Raw genomic sequence first — 25,210 nt, forward strand, 5'->3', positions numbered from 1 at the left:
TACAAGTAATCTAAAGATTTCATTACCTTTAGTTAATGTTAATTAACTTAGAGTTGGTTTTGTTTGTTTGAAACAAGGTCTCACTAGGCAGCCCTGGTTTACCCTGGAACTCATTGTGTAGACCAGGTTGGCCTCAAACTCACAAATCACCTTCCTGGTCCACAGGTGTGTGCCCTATGCCCAGTTCATTTATTTCAGTGTATGGTAGGTGGGTTTAGAGTGTTCACATGGCATAGTGCATATAGGACAATTTTCAGGAATCCAGTCTTGACTGCTGAGCCATCTCGACAGCTCTTTTTGTTATTTATTTAGTTTTTGAGACAGCTATTATGTAGCCTAGGTTGGCCTCAAAATTACTTTAAGGATGATTTTGACCCCCTCCTAATCCTTTGCTCCTGGATGCTGGGACTCTAGGTAAGAACACACCACCATGAAAGCCTGGTGGTTTTCTTCATTTTTAAATTTATTTTATTTTTTCTGTATGTATGACCATTTTGTCTGCATACACATGTGTTCCTGGCTCCCCATGGAGGCCAGAAGAGGACATTGGATCACCCAGGATTGGAGTTACAGACAGTTGTGAACCTGGGAACATGGGTCATCAGATAGAGCAAGTGCTTTTAATTGCTAAGCCATCACTCCAGCTTAAATTCACCTTCTTAAATTATAGCTTCATAGGCTGAAATCTTCATATATCCAGTTTCTAAATAGCCCAATGAATAAGAAGTCAAGATACTTCTGGTCCAAGACCATGTGAACAAATAAATGCTTTAGGTTTTGTGGGCCATTTAGACTGTGACAAGAGCAGCCATAAACGATAGGTAAAGAAATGGGCACTGGGCACGGCAGCACACTTGGGAGGCAGAGGCAGACAGATCTCTAAGTTTAAGGCCAGCTTGGTCTACAGAGTGAGTTCCAGAACAGGCTCCAAAGCAGAGAAACCCTGTCTCAAAAACCAAACAAACAAAAAGGAAAAGAAAGTGGTGAAGACTAGGTATTGCTCTCGCAGTTTGGCCCCAGCATTCATGTTGGGAAACTTACACAAGCTGTGACTACAGCTCTTAGGTATCAGACACACCCTCTTCTAGCCTCCTCAGGCACCTACATACACATAAAGACAATATGTATTGAGACTGGACAGATCAGATGTCACATAAATTTTAATATCATTTAAAAATTGTGTTTTTTGGAGACAGGGTTTCTCTGTGTAGCTCTGGCTTCCTGGAACTTGATCTGTAGACCAGTCTAGCCCCAAACTCAAGAGTGCTGCCTCCCAAGTTCTGGAATTAAGGGTGTGTGCCACCACCACCCGGCTATTATTATTATTTTCAAGACAGGGTTTCTCTAGCTTTGGAGCCTGTCCTTGAACTTGCTCTATAGACCAGGTTGGTCCCAACTCAAAGATCTACCTGCCTCTGCTTCCCAAGTGCTGGAATTAATAGTGTGGCATGGCTATTATTTTTTTTAATCGTGGTTTACAGATGGAAATAGATGGTAGGCAGTGTTTGGTCTACAGGACTCCCGGCAGACCACCACCCTAGCAGCCATCCTCGGCAAAGTTTACATACATCACTGGTAAAGTCTCACTTTCTTCTGTTTAATTCAGCATATTTCAATCTGACCTCGTTCTCTCCTCTCGTGAGAGCTTCGCCTCTGTGATTGCCTGAGTCTTTTGTCTAAATCAGAAATTGAGGAATTATCCTCAATCCCAGCTCCTCACTCAGCACATCTCTCCAGCCACTTCAGGTTTACAGGGTCTGTTCTATAAGCACCATAGAACAGAGGTTCTCATATTGAATGTGAGCAGAAACCCCACAGGACTTTGGGTAACAGTGCCCTAGAGCCACAGTATAGACTACTGAATGGACACTTGATCTTCGTAGACCTCCTGTGAAGCATATTCCCTATTTGTAATGCCCATTCAGTCAATCTAGGCACATAGTCCATGAGTCTTTCCTGTCGGGATGCAGGAGTGGGACGCCAGGACTCGCCCACTTTGTAGCAGTACACAGTCACAGGAGCCAGAAGCCCAGCGAAACCTCTTCACTCCAGAAGCGCAAGGCGGAACTTTAGTCTCACACGTCCTATAGCTGTAGAGGAACGTTTCACCTAAAGGACCGCCTGGTTTCAACTACGTTATGGCTCCCGGAAGTGTTTCCCTTCCCCTCCCCAACTTCATCTCCTTGTGCTGCGGTTGGAGCTATGGCGGCGGCAGCAGCAGCTGTGGGGCCCGGGCCCGGGGACTCTCCAGAAGGACCCGAGGCGGACGCTCCAGGACGTCGGCGGAAGACTCACGGGATGCTGAAGCTTTACTACGGCCTCTCGGAAGGGGAGGCGGCGGGGCATTCTGCGGGGCCTGACTCTCTAGATCCGACAGATCTCAATGGGGCGCACTTCGACCCGGAAGTTTATCTGGACAAGGTGTGTGTGCGAAGTGGGGCGGGTCCAGACCCCCAATATACTGGACCCTAGGTCATGCCCCGCAGTTAGTTGATGTGGTGAGGGGAGCGAGAGTTCGTAAAAGGAGGACAGCCCTTACCGGCAATAGGGGCAGACCTGGAGGCTAAGCGAGCTTTGAACCAGGACTGACGGGAGGGGATATAGGGTCTGTGGTCTCGACTCTGACGTTCTGATAGGCCCGGGTAGTGGGCGTGGCCATGTCCTGACAGGCTCTAGACTGGACCTGGGTTGAGTTTAAGATGAGCCTGAAGAGTTTGAAAGCTGACAAATTCCAAACTGGGTCTAATCTAGTAACCCCTGAAGTATGTCACTTAAAGGTTCCATATCTGGAATCCTAATAAAGGGGGAAATCACTGTTGTCTTACTCGGAAAGCTAGCTAAGCTAAGGCAGGGCAGGGGGCCATGACTGAGCACTAACACTGACTGCTCCTAACTGCTTCTCTAGCTGCGTAGAGAATGTCCTCTGGCCCAGCTGATGGATAGTGAGACGGACATGGTGCGACAGATCCGGGCTCTAGACAGCGACATGCAGACCCTGGTCTATGAGAACTACAACAAGTTCATCTCGGCTACAGGTGATCCCGTTGGGAGACACTCCTCCCGGCCTTACCTCTCCCCTGTGCTGAGAAAAACGGATCAAAGGAAAGAGACTCAGATCATAATTCTGCCCCAACGTTAATCCGCTGTCACCTCTATCCTGGTCTGTGTGGTCAGACTCTTATGGAAACGACAGTTACTATGGGACGGTTGTCCTAATGACCAGAGGAAGGGAGGAAGGATAAAATGAAGTGAGTTTATCTGAAGTGTTTAAGAAGCACTGAGGAGTTTCAGTAAACTTTAGTCTTTATCTTATTTTTTACATTTATTTCTTTTGGATATGTGTGTATCCATGCCTGTGTAGAGGTCAGAAGACAGCTTTCGGGAGTCTGTTCTCTCCAGCATGTGGGTCCCGGGGATTGAACTCAGATCATCAGGCTGATGACAGGCCATTTACCTGCTGCTGAGCCATCTCACAGGCAATTATGGTTTTTTTTTTTTTAATTTTATGAGTAGTAACTTTTGTGTCTGGTCAGTCTGCCTCGAGGGTGGACTTGTCGCTCCCATCCTTTCTCCGTCTTCATTCCTTATGATTTAGTAGTGTTTAATTATGTGTGTGGATATGTACATGTGAGGGCAGGTGTCCTTGGAGGCCAGAGACCAGAGGTGTCAGGTCCCCTGGAGCTGGGTTCCAGTCTCTTGTGAGCTGATTGACATGGGCGCTCAGCACTGAACTCAGGTCCTCTCTAAGAGCAGTATGCACTCCCAGCCGTTGAACTCTCTCTCCAGCCCTAGTGCCTGACTGCTCAGGTCTCATCGCATTGCCTTCTTGCTTAATTTTAGAGATACACTTGAGGTTTGTGTAATAACACTAAACCGCACATCCTGGAGGAAGGCCATAGAGCATGTCACATCTGGGGACTTGTGTCCTTACAGGTAGTACTACTCTCCCAGTGTCACAGTGGCAGCTAAGTAACACATCCTCACTGCTCCTTTATCTGATTTCAAGCAGGTTCAGTGAGTAGGTGCTTGTCTGTTAATGCTAGCCTCAAGATGAAGAGAGAGGGTGATTTCTGTGCTGAGGAATTTTCCATAGGAATTTTGCCAGTATTACATTTTCTCATTTGTTAGAGTATGTATAGTGTTTGACATTTATCTGTGGCTTAATAGAGATGGCTTGAGTATTTTTTTTTTAACTTTTTTCTAAGGAAGGGAAAAATCATAAAGTGAGCATTAGGAGAGCTGAGATCGCTAACCCACAAAGACTAGGCTTGGCAAGATTGCAAAGTTTTACATTTACTCAAGAAATACACTGGCACTGGTGGCAGATGTCTGTAATCCCAGCACTCCAGAAACTGAGGGAGAGGGTTAGCATGAGTACAAGGCCAAACTAAGCTACATAGCAGTGGATTTGAAATAGCAGAAGAGCTAGCTGTGGTGAAAGAGACAGAAGGGTCTCTGTGAATGTGAGGCCAGCCTGGTCTACCTCTAACTGTGAGGACAGCCAGAGCTGTTACACAACTGTTTAAGAAAAGCCCCCACCCCCACCCCCCAAAAAAAAAGAAGGAAAGAAAGAAAGAAAAAGAAACCAGAAGGATGAGCAAACTTGAAGATAGGTCATTTGAGATTATCTAGTATGAAGGGTAGGAAGTAAAAAAAGAAAGTTGAGGGCTGGAGAGATGGCTCAGTGGTTAAGAGCACTGGCTGCTCTTCCAGAGGTCCTGAGTTAAATTCCCAGCAATCTATAATGAGATTTGGTCTCTTCTGGCCAGCAGGCATACATACATGTAGGCAGAACACTGTATATATAATGAATGAATGAATGAATGAATGAATGAATGAATGAATGAATAAATAAATAAGTAAAAAAAAAAGAAAGTTGAACAAAGTGGGCATACCAGAACACCCACATAATTCAAACAATGAAGAGGTAGAAACAAGAAGTTTAAGGCCAGTCTGAGTCTGTCTCATAACAAAACAAACTGTGTGGATATGTACCAGAATATGATCTGGAGGTGTACCTCCAGAGTTTGCCTAATATGCAGAAGGTCCTGCATTTGGCTCCCTGGTTTTGCTGTTTCAGGTACCCACTGGGGATGGCTCAGCAGGTAAAGATGCTTGTTGCCATGCTTGACAACCTGAGTTCAGTCCTTGGGACCCATGTAAGAGTAAGAGAACCAACTCCCAAAGGTTGTCCTTCGACCTCCACGTGAGAAATGTGGAGTGCACAGGTGCTCACATGCACACAGCACGCTCCTCCCATTACATAATCCACTGCTATGTAGCTTAGTAAAAAAGCTTGGCCAGTCCTCAAAAAGTCCACATACACAAAACAATCTTCGGCTGTAAATCCTATTGACAATTAATAGACTTCCAAGCCAACCAGGGCTACATAATGAAACCCTGTCTCACAGACAAAACAAAAAGCAAAAGATTAACAGGCTTTTGGAATATACTCATAATATGGATGCCACAAAGGGAACACATCCACATAGTTAGCAACCAGGCCAGAAAGCAAGCAGCATGACAATGACTGGGATGTAGCTCAGTAGTAGAAGACTTGTCTAGCATGTGTGAGATCCAGCCTTGCCAAAGGAGTCTTTTTGTTATTGTTGTTGTTTTGTTTTTCAAGACAGACAGGGGTTAGAGCCTGTCCTGGAACTCGCTCTGTAGACCAGGCTGGCCTTGAACTCACAGAGACCTGCCTCTGCCTCCTGGGTGCTGGGATTAAAGGCGTGGGTCACCACCATCCAGCCAAAGGAGTCTTTCTTACCAAACACTGGACACTTTGTGTTTGTTTGGACACGGGACAGCTTTTGTTTTCAGTCTGAAAGTTCTGTGTCGGTGAAGTCAACAGCAATGATGGTATCTCAATTTGGTCTTCCTTCCTTCCTTCTCTTTCTTTTTTTCTTTTTTCTTTTTGGTCTTTTTTTTTAATATTTATTTATTTATATTTTTTTTTACATACATTGGTGTTTTGCCGTGAGTGTTGGGTCTCCTGGAGCTAGAATTACAGACAGTTGTGAGCTGCCATGTGGTTGTTGGGAATTGAACCCGGGTCCTCTGGAAGAGTAGACAGTGCTCTTAACCACTGAGCCATCTCCCCAGCTTTTGGTCTTTTGAGACAGGGTTTCTCTGTTATAGCCTTGGCTTTCCTGAAACTTGCTCTATAAACCAGGCTGGGCTCAAATTCACAGAGATTGGCCTGCCTCTGCCTCCCCAGTGCTGGGACTAAGGGCATGTGCCACCACCGCCTGGCTGTGTTGTTGTATTTACACATTGTTTTACTATGTAGTCCTGACTGGTCTGAGACTTTAACTGGTAATTTGTCAGGCTGATGCTGCAGGACTGGGTTGTCTTAGGACAGCCCTGCTCCCCACTCTGCTGCTCATGTGTAACTTCCTCTTTTTTTAAATTTTTTTTATGGTTTATTTAACTTTATTTTATGTGCATTGGTGTGAAGGTGTCAGATCCCCTGCAACTGGATCTTCAGTCAGTTGTAAGCTGCCATGTGGTTGCTAGGAATTGAACCCGGGTCCTCTGGAAGAGCAGTCAGTGCTCTTAACCACTGAGCCATCTCTCCAGCCCCTCATGTGTAACTTCTATCTTGCATCTTTATTTTACCACTACCTTCCTTGGTATGGCACCGTGAACTCAATAAGAATGGGAAGGACTAGGAAGGTGGAACAGACTAGAGCACCAGCCTGGCATGTGAGAGGCTATGTGGAGGGAAGTGTGAATGTTGTGGTTTGATGGATTGTGTAATTGATGTAAACAGTTCCCTTTGCTATTGGTGCCAACTTCTTTGTGCAAAAAATTACAAAATCTCTTAATTGCATTATGATTGTTAGCTTTCTGAGTTTTGGTTTTGTTCTTTCTTTTGTTTATTAAAAAAATGTGTGTGTGTGTGTGTGTGTGTGTGTGTGTGTGTGCGCGTGCGCGCGTGCCTGAGTGCCTGAGTGTATGTCCATGCACCACATGCATGTAGTGTCAGCAGGGGCCAGAGGAGGGCATCAGATTCCTTGGTACTGGAGTTACAGCTGGTTGTGAGTTACCAGTGGGTGCTGGAAATTAAAACCAGGTCCTTTTTAAGAGCCACAGGTGCTTTTATCTGCTGAACCATCTCTCTGGCCCCATGTGTAGACAGAAGTTTCTGTCCCAACCAGTCCCACAGCCATTCAGTCCCAAATAAACACACAGAGGCTTATATTAGTTATAAACTGTTTGACTTACTGCTCAGGTTTATTACTAATTAGCTCTTACAGCTTAAATTCACCCATAATTCTTATTTATGTTTAGCCATGTGGCTTGGTACCTTTTCTTACCATTCTCATTTTGCTTCCTCTGCATCTGACTGGAGACTGACTCTTTGCCTTTCTCTTCCCAGAATTCTCTTAGTCTGGTTGTCCCACCTATACTTCCTGCCTGGCTACTGGCCAATCAGTGTTATATTAAACTAATGAGTGACAAATCTTTATAGGGTACAAGAACATTATTCCACAGCACCATGTTGTTCATGTTTTTAAAGTAAAAAATAGCTGTGAAGGCCAGCAATAGTGACTTATGCCTTTAATTCCAGCAGCAGGAGGATCTCTGAGTTCGAAGCCAACCTGGTCTACATAGTGCATTCCAGGTCAGAACTACATATTGAGGTCCTGTCTCAAAGCAAACAAACAAAAAGAATAGGTGTTAAACTGGATGTGGTGCTTGAATATAATTCTGGCACTTGTGAGGCAAACACAGGCATATCACAGTACATTGTAGACTTGCCTGGTCTACATAGCGAGTTGCAGACCAGCCAGGGCTACATAGGGAAACCATGTCTCAAAAAGCCAGGATAGAAGTAAACGTTAAGCTTGGGTTAGGGTTGTGGATAGACTGGATGGATTCAGAAGGAGGTAAGACTTGAGGCTGAGGTTTTAGATAGAGCAGTGTCTGGTGATGGTCAAGAGACGTGGACCAGAGGAGGCAGAGGTAAGAATAGGTGGAGGTAAGTGACCAGTCACAATTGGCCAAAGGCACATCTGATTGTCAGTGTCCAGGCTGTGTTAGGAAGAGGGCAAGAGGAGACCAAGCGGTGTGACAGCAAGGTTGGCAACAGAAAGATGAGATATGGTCTTCTAAGATGGAATTTGAAGAGGGGAGACACAGACGATCTAGAAGCATTAAGGGACCAGGTCCTCAGGCATTTGGAAGGAAAGGTTTCAGCTGAGATGAAGGGGATAAAGGGGAAAGGGAAAGAACTCTGGAGAAGATATACCATGTTCTAGAGGTCCAATGAAAATCTGGGCCATTTGGGAAGGAGGTCTGAGTGGGCAAGCTTCCTGCCTGTCATGCTGTCTGCAGAGTGTGTCCCAGAAGGGAGCAGACAGGTGCTCCCTGCCTTTGCAGAGCCTTTTGTTTTTATTTTATTTTTCAAGGTAGGGTCTCTCTGTGTTGCCCTGGCTGTCCTAGAACTCACTCTATAGACCAGGTTGGTCTCAGACTCACAGAGATGCACCTGCCTCTGCCTCCTGAGTGCTGGGATTAAAGATGTGCACTACCACCGCCTGGCTCAGAGCTTATGTTCTATTGAATCATAAGAAGTTCCAGTCAATGTGAAGTGTCTCTGGCTGTTGTTGGGATGGGAGAGATTGGTGCCAGAATCCTATTCCTGGATTTACTTCCAAGGGTCTTCAAAGAGTAGTTCTGTGTATCCATCATCCTGAGGGGATCAGGATAGTAAGGTGAAGTGGGAGTTTCTTCACTTGGCCAAGCTAGGGTGACAACTGGTTCTCCACATTTGGAGTCCTAGTTAATAATAGCTCCGGGGTTATATATGAAAGGACAAAGGTAGGGAGCCAAGAGGAGCATGCAGCAACCTCTGTCAGTTAAGGGGGTCCTGGATCCCTGAGGTTCACACATGCAGGTTCAGGTCTGGTGGGTACTGATGGTGCCGGGGACCAGTTCCCTTCCAGAACAAAATGAGACCGAAAGGAAAAAATGTAGAGCAAGTTTGGACAAAAATGGAGTCAGTCAGGGTAGTGATTGGGTGTTTTTATTTATTTATTTTTCAACATTTTCCCTCTGATTTTAAGGGGTCTCCCCTTTGCATCAGGGATGGGGTAAGCAGAGCTTGCTGCACCATCATAATTCTCTTGCCCATACATGCTGTGGCCAAGACCCAAGCCATTTCAGGCAAATCTCTGGTATCAGTGAGAGCCACATCTCTCTGCCTTGGTCATTTCCATATTTCCCTCTCGGCACTTGCCCTTCTAGACACCATTCGGAAGATGAAGAATGATTTCCGGAAGATGGAAGACGAGATGGACCGACTGGCTACCAACATGGCAGTGATCACCAACTTCAGTGCACGCATCAGCGCCACGCTACAGGACCGCCATGAGCGCATCACCAAGCTAGCAGGTGGGCCCTGGACCAGCCGACACTGCAGCTTGCTACCCTGAGCTCTGCAGCTCACACGCACTTCCTGTCCCCTAGGGGTGCATGCTCTGCTGCGGAAGCTTCAGTTTCTTTTTGAGCTGCCATCGCGCCTCACCAAGTGTGTGGAGCTGGGTGCCTTTGGGCAGGCTGTGCGTTACCAGGGTCGTGCCAGGGCCGTGCTGCAACAGTACCAGCACCTGCCCTCCTTCCGCGCCATCCAGGATGACTGCCAGGTCATCACAGCCCGCTTGGCCCAGCAACTGCGGCAGCGTTTCAGGTGTGGTTTCCAGGCCTGGTTCTTGTTCTCCAATCACATCAAGAGTTCCCCCACATTTTGTTTTCTTCGCACCCCACCAGCTGTCTTCATTGCATCTCTGTCCCTACAGGGAAGGTTGCTCGGGTGCCCCGGAGCAGGCTGAGTGTGTGGAGCTGCTGCTGGCCCTGGGTGAGCCGGCTGAGGAGCTGTGCGAGGAGTTCCTGGCACATGCTCGGGGACGGCTGGAGGAAGAATTGAGGAGCCTGGAGGCTGACCTGGGGCCCTCCCCTCCAGCGCCCGACGTGTTAGAGTTCACCGACCGGGGTGGCAATGGCTTTGTGGGTGGCCTCTGCCAGGTGGCAGCGACCTACCAGGAGCTGTTTGCAGCTCAGGGCCCTACCGGTGCAGAGAAGCTGGCAGCCTTTGCACGGGAGTTGGGTGGCCGCTATTTTGTACTGGTGGAGCGGCGGCTGGCACAGGAGCAGGGTGGCAGTGACAACTCACTGCTGGTCCGGGCACTGGATCGCTTCCACCGGCGCCTGCAAGCTCCGGGGGCCCTGCTAGCCGCTGCAGGCCTTTCAGAATCGGCCACCGAGATTGTGGAACGAGTGGCCCGAGAGCGCCTGAGCCACCATCTGCAGGGTCTGAGGGCTGCTTTCCTGAGCTGCCTGACAGATGTTCGCCAGGCCCTGGCAGCACCTCGCCTGGCTGGGAAGGAGGGCCCCAGCCTGGCTGAGTTGCTGGCCAATGTGGCCAGCTCCATCCTGAGCCCCATCAAGGCCTCTTTGGCCTCTGTGCATCTGTTTACCGCCAAGGAAGTGTCCTTCTCCAACAAGCCCTACTTCCGGGTATGTCTCTCTCTTATCTTTAGTTATTCTTTCTGCTTTCTGGCCCTCCCGCACCCTTTTACTAGTGCTTGGGGAACTGAGGACAAGTCACAGCCCCCACACAGTCCTTTCCCGGGCACTCGATATGGATGTTGGTCTGCAGGAGGCAGTCTGGTGGAGAAAATGCCATGCAGCTGGGTTAAAGATAAAAGGGTGCCAGTGGGAGTGGACTCCTGCCAGTCCCACCACCTGCAAGGCTGGGAAGCAAGATGAGTCTATCCTTTGGAGAAGGGTTAGGGCAAAGGGCCAGGAATAGCCCCTTGCTCTGGCCTTGCTGAATCTCTCCTGCCTGGAGAGGACTGGTTATGGATTTGGGACTCCTTTCACAGGGTGAGTTCTGCAGCCAGGGAGTCCGTGAGGGCCTCATCGTGGGTTTCATCCGCTCCATGTGCCAGACAGCCCAGAGCTTCTGTGACAGCCCTGGAGAAAAGGGAGGTGCCACACCCCCTGCCCTGCTGCTGCTGCTCTCTCGCCTCTGCCTGGATTATGAGACGGCCACTATCTCCTACATCCTCACACTCACCGATGAGCAGTTTCTGGTGCAGGTGAAACGGCGCGGGAGCTAACACTGGGAACACAGGAGGCGGGATAGTCTGTTGTTGCCAGAACCAGGCTGGCAGTTTGCATATTTCCCAGTATTTGCTCACTCACCTCCTAACTGTCCCTAGCACCTATACCATTGTCTTCTGCTTTCCTGGCTTAGGATCAGTCTCCAGTTACCCCTGTGAGTACCCTGTGTGCAGAGGCCAGAGAGACAGCTCGGCGACTGCTGACACACTACGTGAAGGTGCAAGGCCTTGTCATATCACAGATGCTACGCAAGAGTGTGGAGACACGTGACTGGCTCAGTACTCTGGAGCCCCGGAACGTGCGCGCGGTCATGAAGCGTGTGGTAGAAGACACTACAGCTATTGATGTGCAGGTGCTGCTTTCGGCTGGCTGCTGGAGCCCGCATGCGTACAGGGCCCTGGATAGCAGCTCTCTAAGGGCCAAGCAAAGGGGGTCTGACTGTATCTATATTGTGCCACCAGAACCCCAATTTCATACCTATGGGACTGTGGAGGCCCAGAGTCACCCAGAAAGTTGGAGCCGGGATGGGCTGAAATTGGGTTTCAGACTAATTTTTGTTCTGCCCTTGTTCCACTCCCCTGATTGTGTAAGTGGTGACCATACCTATGATTCTTCAACTAGTAAGTAGGTAAGGGGATTTGCTGCTGCTAGAACCCCATGCTCGCCTTGCAGCGCCTCTTTTCACCACCAGGTGGGGCTCCTGTATGAAGAGGGTGTCCGCAAAGCCCAGAGCAGCGACTCCAGCAAAAGGACCTTCTCTGTTTATAGCAGCTCTCGGCAGCAGAGTCGCTACGCGCCTAGCTACACACCCAGGTCAGGCTGGGAGGACTCCTCCCTGAGATAGACAAAAGAGGGAGGGTATGCAAAGTGGGCTCTGACTTCTTCCCTCATCTTCCAGTGCTCCAATGGACACAAACCTCCTGAGCAATATTCAGAAGCTGTTCTCGGAACGCATTGATGTGTTCAGCCCTGTGGAATTCAACAAGGTCTGAACTACCTTCTCACCTAGATCCCAGGGGGTAGCTTGGCTCCCATAACAGTCCAGAGAGCCCTCATCTGAGCTAAACTGCAACCGTGACCATTTAGTCTCTGTCTCTAGGGCTTCTAGGCATTCCAAAGCAAAGCCACCTTGCTGCTCCAGCCTGGATGCTGAGTTCAAGTCTTCTTTGTCTTGTCTCCAAAATAGTCCTGAGTCTTCAGGGGTTCCCCATCACATATTGATCTCTGCCCTACTGTGGCCCAAGCTCAGGGCTATCTTCCTCTATTTTACTTTATAGTCAGTGGAGACTGCTGCCCCCATTCCTGATCCGACCACTGTGACTTATTGCCCCTGCCCCTTCTGGTGGCAACATTGGATTCCTCCCTCTTCACCTAGGCCCTGGAAATTTCTGTCTTACTTTGTTATTTCCCTAGTCTCTGCTTAGAAGTTAGGTGTATGCCCTCCCCCAAAGCCTGCAGTTACTGAACTACATCCCTGTGTGCCCACTTGCAGGTGTCGGTGTTGACTGGCATCATTAAGATTAGCCTGAAAACTCTCCTGGAGTGTGTGCGGCTGCGCACCTTTGGGCGCTTCGGGCTGCAGCAGGTGCAGGTGGACTGCCACTTCCTGCAGCTCTACTTGTGGCGCTTTGTGGCTGATGAGGAGCTAGTGCACCTGCTGCTAGACGAAGTGGTAGCCTCAGCTGCCCTGCGCTGTCCGGACCCAGTGCCCATGGAACCCAGTGTTGTCGAGGTCATCTGCGAGCGCGGCTAGGCCCTGCCGATGCCGTCACGAGGCAGCCCCATCGTCCTATCCTGTCCTCCCAGCCTGTACCCTGTCCTCACCCCGCTGGCGGGTGTCTGGACTGGTCTAATAAACTCGTGTGTCCTCCTCCTCCCTCTTGCCTGAAGGGGCGGGACCTGCCAGGGGTGGGGTTTTTACGCCGAAGTTTCTGAGGCGACAGCAGGGCCCCGCCTCCCAGTGCTGATTGGCTGCTGTGCTGGGCCCAGGATGGGCAGGGGGCGCGTCCATTTAAATATTGCTGGAAAAGCGCTGCAGCTGTCTCACGTCAGTGTCCTGACAGAAGCTTAACCAGGTCATCAGGATGGGGCCGGATATGTTCTCTTGATCTTTTGTGAACCATCGCTTCCCGACAAAGCAGAGATCATGACTCCTCGTGAGGCCTCCCAGGCCCCACTGGAATTCGGGGGGCCTTTGGGTAAATGGGAAGGTTGGGGGTGGAGGCTGAACCGATGCTATTTCACGAGAGCTGGGTAGGATACGAGCTAGAAGGCTTTTGGGAAATCTGGAGGCAGAAGGGCGGGGTGCGCAGGTGGCAGAATGTCTGCAGGAGAGGATGGACCGGTGCTGGCAGCCGTATAGCAGGGAGTTGGTAGAATGGGACACATTTGGAAGAAAAAGCAGGATGGTCTTTGGGAGGACTAAGATGAAAATCAAGGTTGGAGTATGACACTGGGAACCTGCTAAGCAGGCAGGAGACCCAAAGCGCCTGTGGACTTGGGAGTGCTCTGGGGAGCGATCACGCGACACAGTGGCCCTCTCCTCAGGCGTCACGGCGATGCTGCTCCTGCTACCTGCCACCATGTTCCATCTGCTCCTGGCGGCCCGGTCGGGCCCGGCGCGGCTCCTGGGCCCACCTGCTTACCTGCCTGGGCTGGAGGAGTTGTGGAGCCCAAGGGTTCTGCTGTTATTGTTCATCTGGCTCGGTCTGCAGGTGGCGCTCTACTTGCTCCCGGCGCGCAAGGTGTGCGCTCTAACACCAGGAAGGAGGGGACAGGGAGGGTTCTACCAGGGGGAAGACCTCCCAACCCTTACACGACCTTCCCTATACCTGTAGGTGGCCGAAGGGCTGGAATTAAAGGACAAGAATCGTCTGCGCTACCCTATTAATGGTGCCTGGGGCTTCCCCATTCCCGTCCCTGAGTCTGAGTTACACGGGTTGGGGTGGGTTCCGAGTCTAGCGGGAGGTGCTCTGATGACACGCTCCCCTGTGGGAATCTCATGCTGCTACTCTGTTCCAGGGCACGTCTGCGTGCAGTGTGTGTTGTCTGTGGAAGTATGCTGCTACTCTATTTCTGTGTGTGCGCGCGTGTGGTCTGCGGAAGGATGCAACTCCAGGGTTTACTCTGTGCTGTGGTAGCTGTGGACGTATGCAATCCCAGGACTTACTCTGCTGTGGTTCAGGCTTCCAGGCTCTGGTGCTAACGGCCATGTTGGTGGGGCTGGGGGTGTCAGTCGGGCTGCCTCTGGAAGCACTCCCTGGAATGCTCCTGCCCTTGGCCTTTGCGACCACTCTCACCAGCTTCATCTTCAGCCTCCTTCTCTATGCTAAAGCTTTGACAGCTCCTGTCTCCGCCCTGGCCCCTGGAGGAAACTCAGGTGAGAGGGGTTCTGGTGAGGTAGGGGTGAGACAGATGGGATTGTGACCAGTTCTTCACTCTGTTATTTCTCCAGGAAATCACATTTATGATTTCTTTCTGGGACGGGAGCTGAACCCTCGCCTTGGTTCCTTTGACTTCAAGTATTTCTGTGAGCTGAGACCTGGCCTCATTGGCTGGGTATGCTGGCATGCTGGGTTTAACTACGCTGGTCTTGGGCCAGAAGGGCAGGGTAGGCTAGCATTGTTGGGTGGACAGCAATCAACAATATGTTGCTCTGCCATGAAGTCACGGTTTTGCTTTAGTATTAAGACCAAGAGGGGTTTTAATATCAAATCTAAAAAAAAAAAAATTAGGTAGAGAACATTTGGCTACCACACAAAGTCCCTAAACCACAAAACTAAATATATACAGCATGACAGCGATGACAGATTCTGGGGGGAGGAGGGGGTCTGGGAGAGCATGTGGAGCTTTGGATGCCATAGTCAAGTACAAACTGACTTCAAAGACAATGACCAAGTGCTGCTTGAAGGCCAATGCAGTTCGGTGCCTCCAGGGGCTCGTCGGAGTTAACAACTTGTTACTGGTGGCCTTGACAACACAGCAGCTATTCTTGGATTAAGATCATACATACCTGGCCGGTTGGTGGAGAGTCCCAAAGAGACTCAGGCAAGGCCCTGCTTTCACCTGGGAGATCTTACACAGAGGCAGGAGTGCCAAGTACCCTCTATGAATCTAAATTTGGGTTTGGTCTGGTTTTGAAACAGGTCTCACTAGGATAGCCCAGGCTAGTCTCAAAATCAGGCTGTCCTCTGCTTCCCTCAGCTACTCATGTAACTAGGATTACACCAGGCCTAGTCCACTATGGATCTGGAGATTAACCTGCCCACGTACCAGAATCTAAGGTTATCTTCTCACTGGAGAACCAGGATGGAATGAAGTTTTCTTCTAAAATTACTGTGAGGACTAGGAGGGATTCACACCTTTAATCCCAGCACTCAGGAGGCAGAAGCAGGCAGATCTCTGTGACTTCCAGATCAGCCTGGTGCATATAGTTCTAGGCCAACCAAGACTACTTATTGAGGCTCCCCCCCCTTTTTTTTTAAATTAGAGGTACCCTTAATGAAAGTACCACGTCAGTATTACCGAAGAAGTTACAGTTACAGTACCCAGTCCACTGAAGCTACTAAAACGAGGGTGCAAAGTACAGGGAAAGAGAGGCAAATCTTAGCTCTGTAAGCATTGTGTTATTCTTTAAAAAGCAACTCACGGCAGGCCTATCCCCGTTTTCACACGGCAGTGGCAGAGTGAGCTTTAGCAGGGATGTGTCCTCTGCCCAAGTGCAGTACAGGCAGAGTTTTGGCCTGGCTCCCTGGAGCGACAACTGAGAAGGGGAGAGGCTGACACTGTTCCACTCTGATGGGCCCACCTGAGACAATGGCCCTGTCCCCACCTCCCTCAGGTCGTCATTAACCTGGCCCTGCTGATGCGGGAGGCAGAGCTGCGGGGGAGTCCTTCACTGGCCATGTGGCTGGTCAATGGCTTCCAGTTGCTGTATGTGGGTGACGCTCTCTGGTATGAGGTGAGGCTGGATTGGGCAAGGGAGGCAAACGGGATCCTGAGGATGTCATCTGGACTAAGCCTGTGTGTCTGGGTCCTGTCCCTGCAGGAGTCTGTCCTCACCACCATGGACATAATACATGATGGATTTGGCTTCATGCTGGCCTTTGGAGACCTAGCCTGGGTACCCTTCACCTACAGCCTGCAGGCCCAGTTCCTGCTCTACCATCCACAGCCTCTGGGGATGCCCATGGCCTTGCTCATCTGCCTCATTAAGGGTCAGTAGGAGGCCTTCTTCCCCTCCCTCTCATACTTTATTCACTACCCTTAGGTAGGTCTGGGCACTGATATTCTTCTGAAGCTGGGAGCCAACTCCTGGGTGTCATAACACGGCCTGGGATTTGGACAGGCTTGTGGTCAGGGCTAGGTAGAAGACTTGGACTTCCACCTCACTTCCTGATCATACTTTCCCTCAGCTATTGGCTACTACATCTTCCGTGGGGCTAACTCCCAGAAGAACACATTCCGAAAGAATCCTTCTGACCCCAGTGTGGCTGGTAAGCTGGGTCTCCTGGGGATGATGGGTGAGATGAAGCGGCAGGGCTCTGTGGCTCCCCGCTTTACTAGCTGTCTTTCTCCAGGTCTGGAAACCATTCCTACTGCCACAGGGCGACAGCTGCTGGTGTCTGGATGGTGGGGTATGGTTCGTCACCCCAACTACCTGGGAGACCTCATCATGGCTCTCGCCTGGTCCCTGCCCTGTGGTGAGTAGGTCTGAGACTGGATCAGGTGTGGTGACAGAGGCTCTGTCTGGTGTGTACTGGAGATGTACCCAGGGCCTCACTAGGAACACTGATGAACTCTGCCACCCTGTGCGCCATTAGATGTGAAGGCCTGTACAACCTGGGTGCAGGGTCTGATCGTGAAGCCCCCTTCCCTACAGGGGTATCCCACCTGCTGCCCTACTTCTACCTCCTCTACTTTACTGCGCTGCTTGTGCACCGCGAGGCTCGAGATGAGCAGCAATGCCTCCGCAAGTACGGCCGGGCCTGGCAGGAGTACTGCCAGCGTGTGCCTTACCGAATCCTGCCCTATGTCTACTGAAGCAAACCCACCTAGGCGGCAGGCCTGAACACACCTCAGGGGAAGGGCTGCCCCCCATTCTGCTCTACAGGGATGACCAGCCTCAGAAGAGGTTTGAAGCAAGGAGCCACTGCTTCCATACGTAAATACTTTGACTTATTGGATAAATGTTTTCAACTTTGCTGTGTTTTTCTTCTATCCTGGGGTCAGTTTTTTGGTGGGGGCGGGCAGAGGTGGAGGACAAGTTGACAAGGGAAAGCTGAAAAGCGGTTTGTGGGTCCAGAGCCTGAGCGGGTGGAACAACTGGTTTCTCTGAAGTGGACACTTCAGGGGAATGTAGCTCAGTTTCAGAGTGCTGGCTTAGTATGCACGGTGGAGGCAAGCTCAGAAGTTCAAGATCACCCTCAGCTACACAGTAACTCCGAGGGAGCCTGGGATAGGGCGCTGTCTTTGAAGAAAAGAAAGGTACTGCCAACATTTGGGCAGACCAGTGACATCTTTATTAATAACACAGACATCCATCTCAGCCAGGGAGCTCCTCAATTAGAGTCCTTGGAGCAGGAGGCACAGAGCCTCCCCAAAGCCGTTCCAGCTCCCCAGTAAGGGTTGCCATCTCCTCAGCTGTGACAGCATGATCTCGGTGGGCCCTGGCACAGTCTAGAGCCAGTGGTGTGAGGGCAGCTTCATTTTCGTTGGTCCAGGCCAGCAGGAACTGGCACTTCTTCCGAGCCCGATAAAGACGATTTCGCTCTTCGCTAACCACAGCCTGTTTTCGGGCTCGGCCCAGGGTCTGCGCCAGGTGTCCCAGCGCTCTCAGTGTGTAGCCTTTCTGGTTGACAGGACCCTCGCCCAGAAGAATACGAGCAACCTCTTGCATAGCACCCCGCGTACCCAGGGGCCCAGGTGGGTGCTCGCCCGCTTCCAGCACGTGGGCCGCAGCCTGCAGAGCTTCCTCCGTAGAGTCAAAGACTTGCTGGGCGCCCAGGGCTCCAGAAACATCGAGGAGCGTGGCACAGAAATCAGAGAGCAGAGCGTCGTCATCCCCTCCATGATAAAGGGCGAGAGTGTGAGCATAGGCGAACAGCACATTGGGCAGCTGGAAGCGCACGAGCGGCGAGGCCGGGCTGCGGCTCAGGCTGGCCAGTGCTGGGATATGGGCGGGCATCGAGGGCGGCCCAGCGGCCGCTGGGTCTTCAGCAAGTGGTACCGCGGTGCCGGCATCATCCGCGGATTCGGGCGCGGTGCTCGCAGGGGCGGGCTCCGGCTCTGAGAGATCCCTGCCTGGGGCAGGGTCCAACTCCTCCAGAAAACGCGGGCCGGCCCCGCGGCCCCACCACCAGGGCCGCCAAGGAGGCAAAAGGCGTCCAGCTTCGCCACGGCTCAGCAGTCGCTCAAACGCCGCCTTCTCAGCCGGCGCCAAGCCTTCCCAGAGTCCAGAAAGGCCGCTCGGCCGCGGGCCGGGCCTCAGGCCTAGTTCCTCGGGCTCATCCTCGGTCTCGCGTTGTTCGCGCAGCCGGCGCAGAGCGCCCGCCAGACGGCTGGGGGAGGCGCTCCGGCCGCGAAGCTCCCGCAGCACCTGGTCGCGGTAGAAGTCCTCGGCGCAGGAGCCATGCGCCCGGTAGCAGCGCAGCGAGCAGTAGGGAGCGTTGCAGCGCGGGCAGGTGTAGCGCGCCGGCAGCGCTTCTCCGCCTGGGCAGAAGCCACAGAGCCCTGCGGGCTCCATGGCAACTGGCGCCGCGTGTCAGACAGCCGCCGCAGCCCCGCCACTTCCGGCGCTTCTTCGGTTATTTCCGCCTTTGTGCGTGGGGCGACGTAGCCGCCTTTCAGTACATTCCCGAGGCTTCTCAGTAACTTCCGGCTCCCGAGTAGCCCTTTGGGCATGTGCAGAACCCGGTCAAGCGCTTCACAGCACGGTGGCTCACAGAGTGTGTCGTTAAACGTTGTGTCGCTGATCCCAGCTTGTTTCCCGTGATTTTACCAAATTGTGCAAAAATAAACTACCTTTTAAACAAAACCAACAACAAAACCTCAGGGTCGCCCGGTGGTGGTGGTGCACGTCTTTAATTCCAGCACTCTGGAGGCAGAGGGAGGTGGATCTTTGTGAGTTCGAGGCCAGCCTGGTCAACAAGAGCTAGTTCCAGGACATTCAGGGCTGCTACACAGAAAAACCCTGTCTCGAAACAAAACAAAACAAAACCAAAAAAACAACCTAAGGTTTTAGCAGTGACTAGGGACACACGCTGTTACTCCCAGCATCAGGTTACTAGAGGCAGGCTGATTTCTGTGCGTTTGAGGACTACATAGTGAGTTCTGGGATAGTCAGAGCTACATAGTGAGAACAAAACCCCAAAATAATAATACTAATTAATAAATCTCCACAAGAATTGAATCATAAACCAAATCTGGAGGTAAGATACATACCACATCAACATACAAATTGAGGCCAGTCTGGGACTACATGAGACCCTGTCTCAACAACAAACAATAAAAGCATGGGCAACCCGCCCCCCAAGATGTGTTGAAATTTCTTCCTTTTTTTTTTTTTTCTCTGTGTAACAGCCTTGGCTGTCTAGGAAGTCACTTTGTAGACCAGGGTGGCCTCGAATTCAGGGGCCTGCCTCAGATGTCTCCCAAGTACTGGGATTAAAGGCATATACCATCACCCTGTTTTTTTTTTTTTTTTTTTTCTTCCTGAGACAAAGTTTGTGTAGTCTTGGCTGTCCTGGAACTAGACCATTTTAGCACTCAGGGGCGGGGGCAGAGGCAGGCAGGGCTCTGAGTTCAAGGTCAGCCTGGTCTACAGAGCAAGTTCCAGAACAGGCCCCAAAGCTACAGAGAAACCATCTTAAAAAACCACCACCAACAACAAAATTTAAATGGAATGGGGCGTCCTGCAAGGCAACCTTACTCCATGGTGCATTCCAAGACAATAGGTTCCAAAGCATGAGAATGGGGTCTGGGTGCACCCAAAGCCCATTCACTGCTCAGGTGGAACCATTAATCAGCAGCTCAGCCACAGCTGTGATTAAACTAGGACAGATAAGACCAGGATGCCAGTGTAATCAGGCAATACCAATTTGCAAAGCTGAGGGATCCCATGCTCCTTGTGCTTTGGATTTTATTGATACTACTGCTGATCCCAAATTCAGTGAAGACCGATTCACCTTCTCCGGAAGCCCTTCCCTCCCTTCCATTGCTGCCTCCACAAAACAACAGTTTAACACTAAATGTGTTTTGTTGGTTGACACAGTGTCTGTGTGTACATCAGGTGGCCTCTGCCTCCCAAGTGCTGGGACTTGGGCGGTGTGTACTAGTACTGCTCCAGAAAGCTGGTTCTCATTTACCCTTCCTAACAACCAAGACGCACTTCACTAGCCCAAGAGGTCTATTTCTTCCTAAGGCCTCGCAAATGAAGAAAGCAGTAACATGTTTGGACAAAGGGGCTTTATTAGACTGCCAGAATCACAATAGGACTTAGGAATTAGCATTGGGACCCTTCTTCTTGCCAAAGGTGGGCACAACATTGACAAAGCGACGGTTGTACTGCATCCGTCGCTTGGCCCGGCCTGTCTTCTTCTTCTTCTTCTCCTGCTTGGCCACCTGGGAAAGGGAAGGACTTGTAAGACTCTGGTTAACCTCTCCCATGCCTGGCACCCTTCCCACCAGCTCCTCTCTATGAAAGAATGCAAAAAGACAAAAAGGCCTTGACTTTGCTGCAACAGGAAAAACAAAGTCCAAATACCAACTCTGGCACGCACCTTGGGAGTTTGACCTCTCACTTTTCCAGCACGGGCCAGGGAACCATGAACTTTACCTGTGTAGGGGTGGGAGAAAGGCAGTAGTTAAGAAGCAACGCCCTGCCCAGAACAACTTACTTAATCTTAGGCTTCTAATGACAAATCTGGATCCCCAACAAGGAATGAAACCAAGCTGCAGAGGCTGGAGATGAGGTTACAGAATAGCTATCCCAGGTTGGTTCCCGTCTCAATGTCACTGTGGCCAGTTTATTCAGTGCTGAGGGTTTGATACTAAAGCAAGGACTCTATATCCTTAGCTAACATCTACATACAAAACAAAGACTAGAGCACTCTGAAAACCTTGTAATCCCTATTTTGATTATTACTGTCTTTCCTTCTGACACGGTTTCTCTGTACAGCCTTGGCTGTCCTGGAACTTGCTCTGTACAACAACAGGCTGACCTTAAACTCAGAGACCTGCCTGTCTCTGTCTCCCAAAAGCTAAGATTAAAGGCATACACGCCTACCAACACAACTGTATTTTGATTTTAGTGAGCACACTGATAACCAGTCTGGTTAGAGACTGAAGTACCTTTCAGAACCAAACCATAGAAGCCACAAGTGTACTGCAACAGAAATGATCTGTCCCATGCTTTAGTTACATACATCCCATCAGTTCAGAGTGAAAAAGCAGTTACCTCCCAGCATGCGGCCAGCTACTTCCAAAGTGGTCAGAGCTTCCACGCCACACTGGACTAGGGTGGCTTCATCCTCCAGCGGCGAGCCAGCCAGAAGCACGACTTGATCCTCCGGGGCAATGCCTTCCAGTGAAGTCACATGAGCCTACAGACAGAAACCCAAAGTTTAAAAGTAGACCAGTTTTACCTGAGGACCTGGGGATAAAGGAGCACAGTTAGGTGGAGTCAAAGGGCTTTACACACTTACTTTGATCTGGGCGACCGTTTCTTGGCCGGTCACCTCGAGGGTGTGTAGTTCCTGGGCGCGTACAAAGAGCTGCATGTTGGCGACTGAAAAAAGAAAGGTTTCTGAGAGAAGGGATGAAGCGTCCCAGAAGGCAGGCGGATGGGAAGCGGCGCGGGCAAGCGCGCCGTCTCACATGCGTTAGGCCGGGCTCGCCAGGGACCTGAACGCGATCGGAGACAAGGCCGCGGAACAGCCCTTGTCCTCTCACTTCCCCGCACCTCTGAGCCCGCAGACGGTCCGGTCTCGAGAGCAACAGGGCCAGCTGCCCCCCGAGTCTCACCTAATCCGCGGACGCCGAGGCTTCCGCCGCGAAGATGGAGTCAAGAAAGAGGAAGAAGCGGGGGCGCGCACGTCCTCACCGCCTGCTGCGTGGCACGTCACTGGTGCGCGACCGCGCTGTTGCTAGCATTAGTACCGCCCACCGCCGCTCTAGCCAGCCCCCTTACGCATTACGCAGGCGTCTTGCTCTGTGGGCGGAGCGCGCAGAAGGGGGCGGGGCCGAACCGGTTGAGCGTGCCTATGGCACGCGCAGTGGGTCAATCAAAGATGGCAGCGACTGTCTTCCGACCCGCTCTGCGAGACTGGGGGTGCTACCTCCGGTGGAGCTACGCGCTACGGCAACTGGTGAGAGTTCGGAGCGGAGGGGAAAAGTCTGTGTGTGAGCCTGTTGCTCATGACAACCCTGATCTCCGCATGCCCTACGAGGTCTAGGTTTTCCTGTATACTCGGGTTGACACTTGTCTCGAGGGTATGTGCAGTGAGGAGAGGGCCGGTGGCAGAGCCTGGGTAGTCCGGGTTTTGGTATATGGCTGCCGCATACCTCGTGTTGGTTAGGACCGAGAGCAGCTGCCCGTCCCGGCTCGGTGCCCGATCGGCTCAAGCACCTTATTCGGAGCTAGAGAGTTCCAACACCATGTTCAGAAGAAATTGCTGAAGAATACTATATTGACTGGTCTTATGATTAATTAGCTTTTCTAAATATGCTGTTTGCTATTTGAGTCCTGGGGAAATCTTGGGATCAGACGTTTGAACTGTTTCTCCAGTCCTTCCTGGTACCTTGCACTCTGGAAAAATGTCGGGTGCTTTCCCAGCGCTTTTACTTACGCTGTTCCTTCCGCCTGATTCTTTACCTACTAAAGACCTTCCGTGTCGTGTGAACTAATGGAAAGATGGTTTGTTTTGCTTTAGAGCCAAACCCAGGGGCCTCCTGATAACCCCAGCTTTGTGGAGTCTGTGGATGAATACCAGTTTGTGGAGCGCCTGTTGCCCCCTACCAAAATCCCAGAACCACCAAAGCATAAACATTATCCCACTCCCAGTGGCTGGCAGCCTCCCAGAGGTGAGCTGAATGATGGGGGAAGTTTGAAGGCTGTAGACCAGGAAGGTCCTTTGCCCCAGCTGAGTCTTTGGACTTTGCAGTGGATTTAGGCGTGCTATTCAGATGTAGGCGGATTAGTATTGTCTCATCCCCAGGGAAGGGCCCAAGAGTAGAACTCTATTTTACTGGGGTGAAGTCTTCCCTTGTAATGAGAAAGCATAGAGAAAGGAGACCCGTCTGTTTGGATTTCTCTTCTTCCAGGCCAACTGACCATGTACAATAGAGAATGCAGTTTAGCAAAAGGTAGTCTGTGTTTGAATTCAGCTTTGCCCTTCATTGTTAGTTTGACTTTACTAGTCATTTAGCTTCTTCTAACCTCAAATTCAACAAAATGAGTATAATCTTCTCAGCATATAAAACTTTTTTTCTACAAACTCCAGTGTGTGATTATGCTTATAAAATCCCACTGCCACTACAAGGTTTAGGCCAGCTGGAGCTCAGCCTCAAAAATAGCAAACCAAGCCAACTGGAGGTGGCGCATGTCTTTAGTCTTTAATCCCAGCACTCAGGGGAGTCGGAAACATACTGATCTCTGTGAGTTTGAGACCAGCCCAATCTAGAGAAACCCTGTCTCAAAAAACCCTAGCAAACCAAACAAAAAAAATCTTTAATTCCCATCTCTTTGTTACATAAATTTATCAACCTCACCGGGTTAATGGAAGAGAGTAGTCCTCTAGAGGGAGTTTCCCCTAGGATCAGGGGGACCTACTCTAATAAACACTTTTTTATTGTTGTTTTCCTTTTTTCGAGACAGGATTTCTCTGTGTAGCCTTGGCTGACCTGGAACTTGCTCTGTAGACCAGGCTGGTCTCAAACTCACATAGATTCATCTGTCTCTGCCTCCTGAGTGCTGGGATTAAAGGTGTGGGCCCCAAACTCAGAGATCCACCAGCTTCCCTCTGCTGGGATTAAAGAAATGTACCACCATATCTGATTTTTCCCCCGTGAGATAGGGTTTCCCTGTGTAACAGCCCTGGCCATCCTATAACTCCATTTGTTGACCTGGCTGGCCTTGAACTACAGAGATCTGCCTACTTCTGCCTCCCCTGAATGCTGGAATTAAAGGCGTGCACCACTTTGCCTGGCTTCTGGAGACAGTGTCTAATGTGGCCCAGACTAGCCTTGAACTACCTGTATATTTTAGGCATGAACAGTCATGCCCAGCGCTTCATTTCTTCTTGAGACTTAAATGGTAGCAGACCTGGGTGGGATCTTAAAGCACTAAGGGGAAAATTCAGTCCTGGCTATAAATTGAAGGAAGGATAGAGGAGATGCCCTGAAGGAGGTAGTTTTCTCCAGTAGGATTTAACAACCCTCCGTAGCCAGGTACAGTAGACCTTGTCTGTCTCAAAGCAGACCCCCCACCTGCCGTAACCCTTTGTAGTAGTTTTTGTGAGGGAAAGGGCCGTGGCTGAGGCCTAGGATAAGCTGGCTTCCTATACCATACCCCTTTACAGATCCCCCTCCCAACTTGCCCTACTTTGTTCGACGATCCCGGATGCATAACATCCCTGTCTACAAGGACATTACACATGGCAACCGACAGATGACTGTGATCCGTAAGGTGGAGGGAAACATCTGGGTAAGTGACTTGGGTCTGTCCTGATCCTTCCAGGCTGGAGGGAAGGAGCCCTGGAATTGGAAACTGTTGATTGGAGTTATCTTTCCCCAGGCTCTACAGAAGGACGTGGAAGAGTTTCTGAGCCCACAGCTGGGAAGAACACCCATCACCCAGGTTAATGAGGTGACAGGGACTCTTCGAATCAAGGGCTACTTTGATGAGCAGCTTAAAGCCTGGCTTCTTGAGAAAGGCTTCTGACCTGATGATCAGCCCCACGGCAGTTCCTCCACAGACTGGCATTCAGAGAGGAAGTGGATTTGGAGTCTCTGGAATGGGATTCAAAAGTACCTAAAGAGCTTTGAGATCAGTCCTTGCTTTCATAAAGAGGAAAAAGAC

At 50.7% G+C, this 25,210-nt stretch overlaps 5 protein-coding genes across 7 annotated transcripts; 3 read left to right on the forward strand and 2 right to left on the reverse strand.

The window, feature by feature from the left end:
* Window positions 1-2,150: 2,150 nt before the first annotated feature.
* Window positions 2,151-13,007, forward strand: Vps51 (VPS51 subunit of GARP complex). The gene is made up of 10 exons (XM_048458147.3): window positions 2,151-2,421; window positions 2,906-3,035; window positions 9,256-9,402; window positions 9,478-9,697; window positions 9,807-10,524; window positions 10,893-11,108; window positions 11,267-11,485; window positions 11,825-11,946; window positions 12,032-12,119; window positions 12,626-13,007. Exons 1-10 carry the CDS (start codon window positions 2,203-2,205, stop codon window positions 12,884-12,886), a joined length of 2,340 nt encoding a protein of 779 aa, XP_048314104.3. The 5' UTR covers window positions 2,151-2,202; the 3' UTR covers window positions 12,887-13,007.
* Window positions 13,008-13,155: 148 nt separating this feature from the next.
* Tm7sf2 (transmembrane 7 superfamily member 2) lies at window positions 13,156-17,335 on the forward strand. Of its 2 annotated transcripts, XM_048458149.3 has the most exons (10): window positions 13,157-13,331; window positions 13,681-13,877; window positions 13,971-14,025; window positions 14,318-14,512; window positions 14,588-14,691; window positions 15,974-16,093; window positions 16,181-16,349; window positions 16,548-16,628; window positions 16,713-16,835; window positions 17,015-17,335. In XM_048458149.3, exons 1-10 carry the CDS (start codon window positions 13,280-13,282, stop codon window positions 17,173-17,175), a joined length of 1,257 nt encoding a protein of 418 aa, XP_048314106.1. In that variant the 5' UTR covers window positions 13,157-13,279; the 3' UTR covers window positions 17,176-17,335. The 2 variants fall into 2 exon arrangements, with proteins under 2 accessions (XP_048314107.1, XP_048314106.1); XM_048458150.3 differs by lacking the exon at window positions 14,318-14,512 and having other exon boundaries at window positions 13,156-13,331.
* A 296-nt stretch (window positions 17,336-17,631) lies between these two features.
* Znhit2 (zinc finger HIT-type containing 2) lies at window positions 17,632-19,003 on the reverse strand. The gene has a single exon (XM_048458151.3). It carries the CDS (start codon window positions 18,875-18,877, stop codon window positions 17,678-17,680), a length of 1,200 nt encoding a protein of 399 aa, XP_048314108.3. The 5' UTR covers window positions 18,878-19,003; the 3' UTR covers window positions 17,632-17,677.
* Window positions 19,004-20,579: 1,576 nt separating this feature from the next.
* Window positions 20,580-22,315, reverse strand: Fau (FAU ubiquitin like and ribosomal protein S30 fusion). Of its 2 annotated transcripts, none has more exons than XM_087908203.1 (5): window positions 22,156-22,315; window positions 21,837-21,919; window positions 21,590-21,734; window positions 20,913-20,968; window positions 20,580-20,754 (listed from the first exon to the last, which is right to left on the reverse strand). In XM_087908203.1, the coding sequence occupies exons 2-5, from the start codon at window positions 21,909-21,911 to the stop codon at window positions 20,629-20,631; spliced, it is 402 nt and encodes a 133-aa protein (XP_087764329.1). In that variant the 5' UTR covers window positions 21,912-21,919; window positions 22,156-22,315; the 3' UTR covers window positions 20,580-20,628. The 2 variants fall into 2 exon arrangements, with proteins under 2 accessions (XP_087764329.1, XP_087764330.1); XM_087908204.1 differs by lacking the exon at window positions 22,156-22,315 and adding an exon at window positions 22,094-22,117.
* Window positions 22,316-22,341: 26 nt separating this feature from the next.
* Window positions 22,342-25,210, forward strand: Mrpl49 (mitochondrial ribosomal protein L49). Its single transcript, XM_048457785.3, has 4 exons — window positions 22,342-22,499; window positions 23,064-23,214; window positions 24,711-24,835; window positions 24,926-25,210. The coding sequence occupies exons 1-4, from the start codon at window positions 22,395-22,397 to the stop codon at window positions 25,070-25,072; spliced, it is 528 nt and encodes a 175-aa protein (XP_048313742.1). The 5' UTR covers window positions 22,342-22,394; the 3' UTR covers window positions 25,073-25,210.

This window comes from Myodes glareolus, chromosome 7 (genome assembly GCF_982192425.1).
Source record: "Myodes glareolus chromosome 7, mMyoGla1.1, whole genome shotgun sequence".
Classification (NCBI taxonomy): domain Eukaryota; kingdom Metazoa; phylum Chordata; class Mammalia; order Rodentia; family Cricetidae; genus Myodes; species Myodes glareolus.

Bases quoted from the DNA above. Each gene is read 5' to 3' on its own strand.
- Vps51 (XM_048458147.3), top strand. From the start codon at position 2,203: ATGGCGGCGGCAGCAGCAGCTGTGGGGCCCGGGCCCGGGGACTCTCCA. The intron at 2,422-2,905 runs GTGTGTGTGCGA...CTGCTTCTCTAG, and splicing joins CGGAAGTTTATCTGGACAAG to CTGCGTAGAGAATGTCCTCT. The intron at 10,525-10,892 runs GTATGTCTCTCT...CTCCTTTCACAG, and splicing joins CCAACAAGCCCTACTTCCGG to GGTGAGTTCTGCAGCCAGGG.
- Tm7sf2 (XM_048458149.3), top strand. From the start codon at position 13,280: ATGACTCCTCGTGAGGCCTCCCAGGCCCCACTGGAATTCGGGGGGCCT. The intron at 14,026-14,317 runs GTGCCTGGGGCT...GCTGTGGTTCAG, and splicing joins TCTGCGCTACCCTATTAATG to GCTTCCAGGCTCTGGTGCTA. The intron at 14,513-14,587 runs GTGAGAGGGGTT...TTATTTCTCCAG, and splicing joins GGCCCCTGGAGGAAACTCAG to GAAATCACATTTATGATTTC.
- Znhit2 (XM_048458151.3), bottom strand. From the start codon at position 18,877: ATGGAGCCCGCAGGGCTCTGTGGCTTCTGCCCAGGCGGAGAAGCGCTG.
- Fau (XM_087908203.1), bottom strand. From the start codon at position 21,911: ATGCAGCTCTTTGTACGCGCCCAGGAACTACACACCCTCGAGGTGACC. The intron at 20,969-21,589 runs GTAACTGCTTTT...ACCCCTACACAG, and splicing joins AGCTGGCCGCATGCTGGGAG to GTAAAGTTCATGGTTCCCTG. The intron at 20,755-20,912 runs GTGCGTGCCAGA...TCCCTTTCCCAG, and splicing joins TGAGAGGTCAAACTCCCAAG to GTGGCCAAGCAGGAGAAGAA.
- Mrpl49 (XM_048457785.3), top strand. From the start codon at position 22,395: ATGGCACGCGCAGTGGGTCAATCAAAGATGGCAGCGACTGTCTTCCGA. The intron at 23,215-24,710 runs GTGAGCTGAATG...ACCCCTTTACAG, and splicing joins TGGCTGGCAGCCTCCCAGAG to ATCCCCCTCCCAACTTGCCC. The intron at 24,836-24,925 runs GTAAGTGACTTG...ATCTTTCCCCAG, and splicing joins AGGTGGAGGGAAACATCTGG to GCTCTACAGAAGGACGTGGA.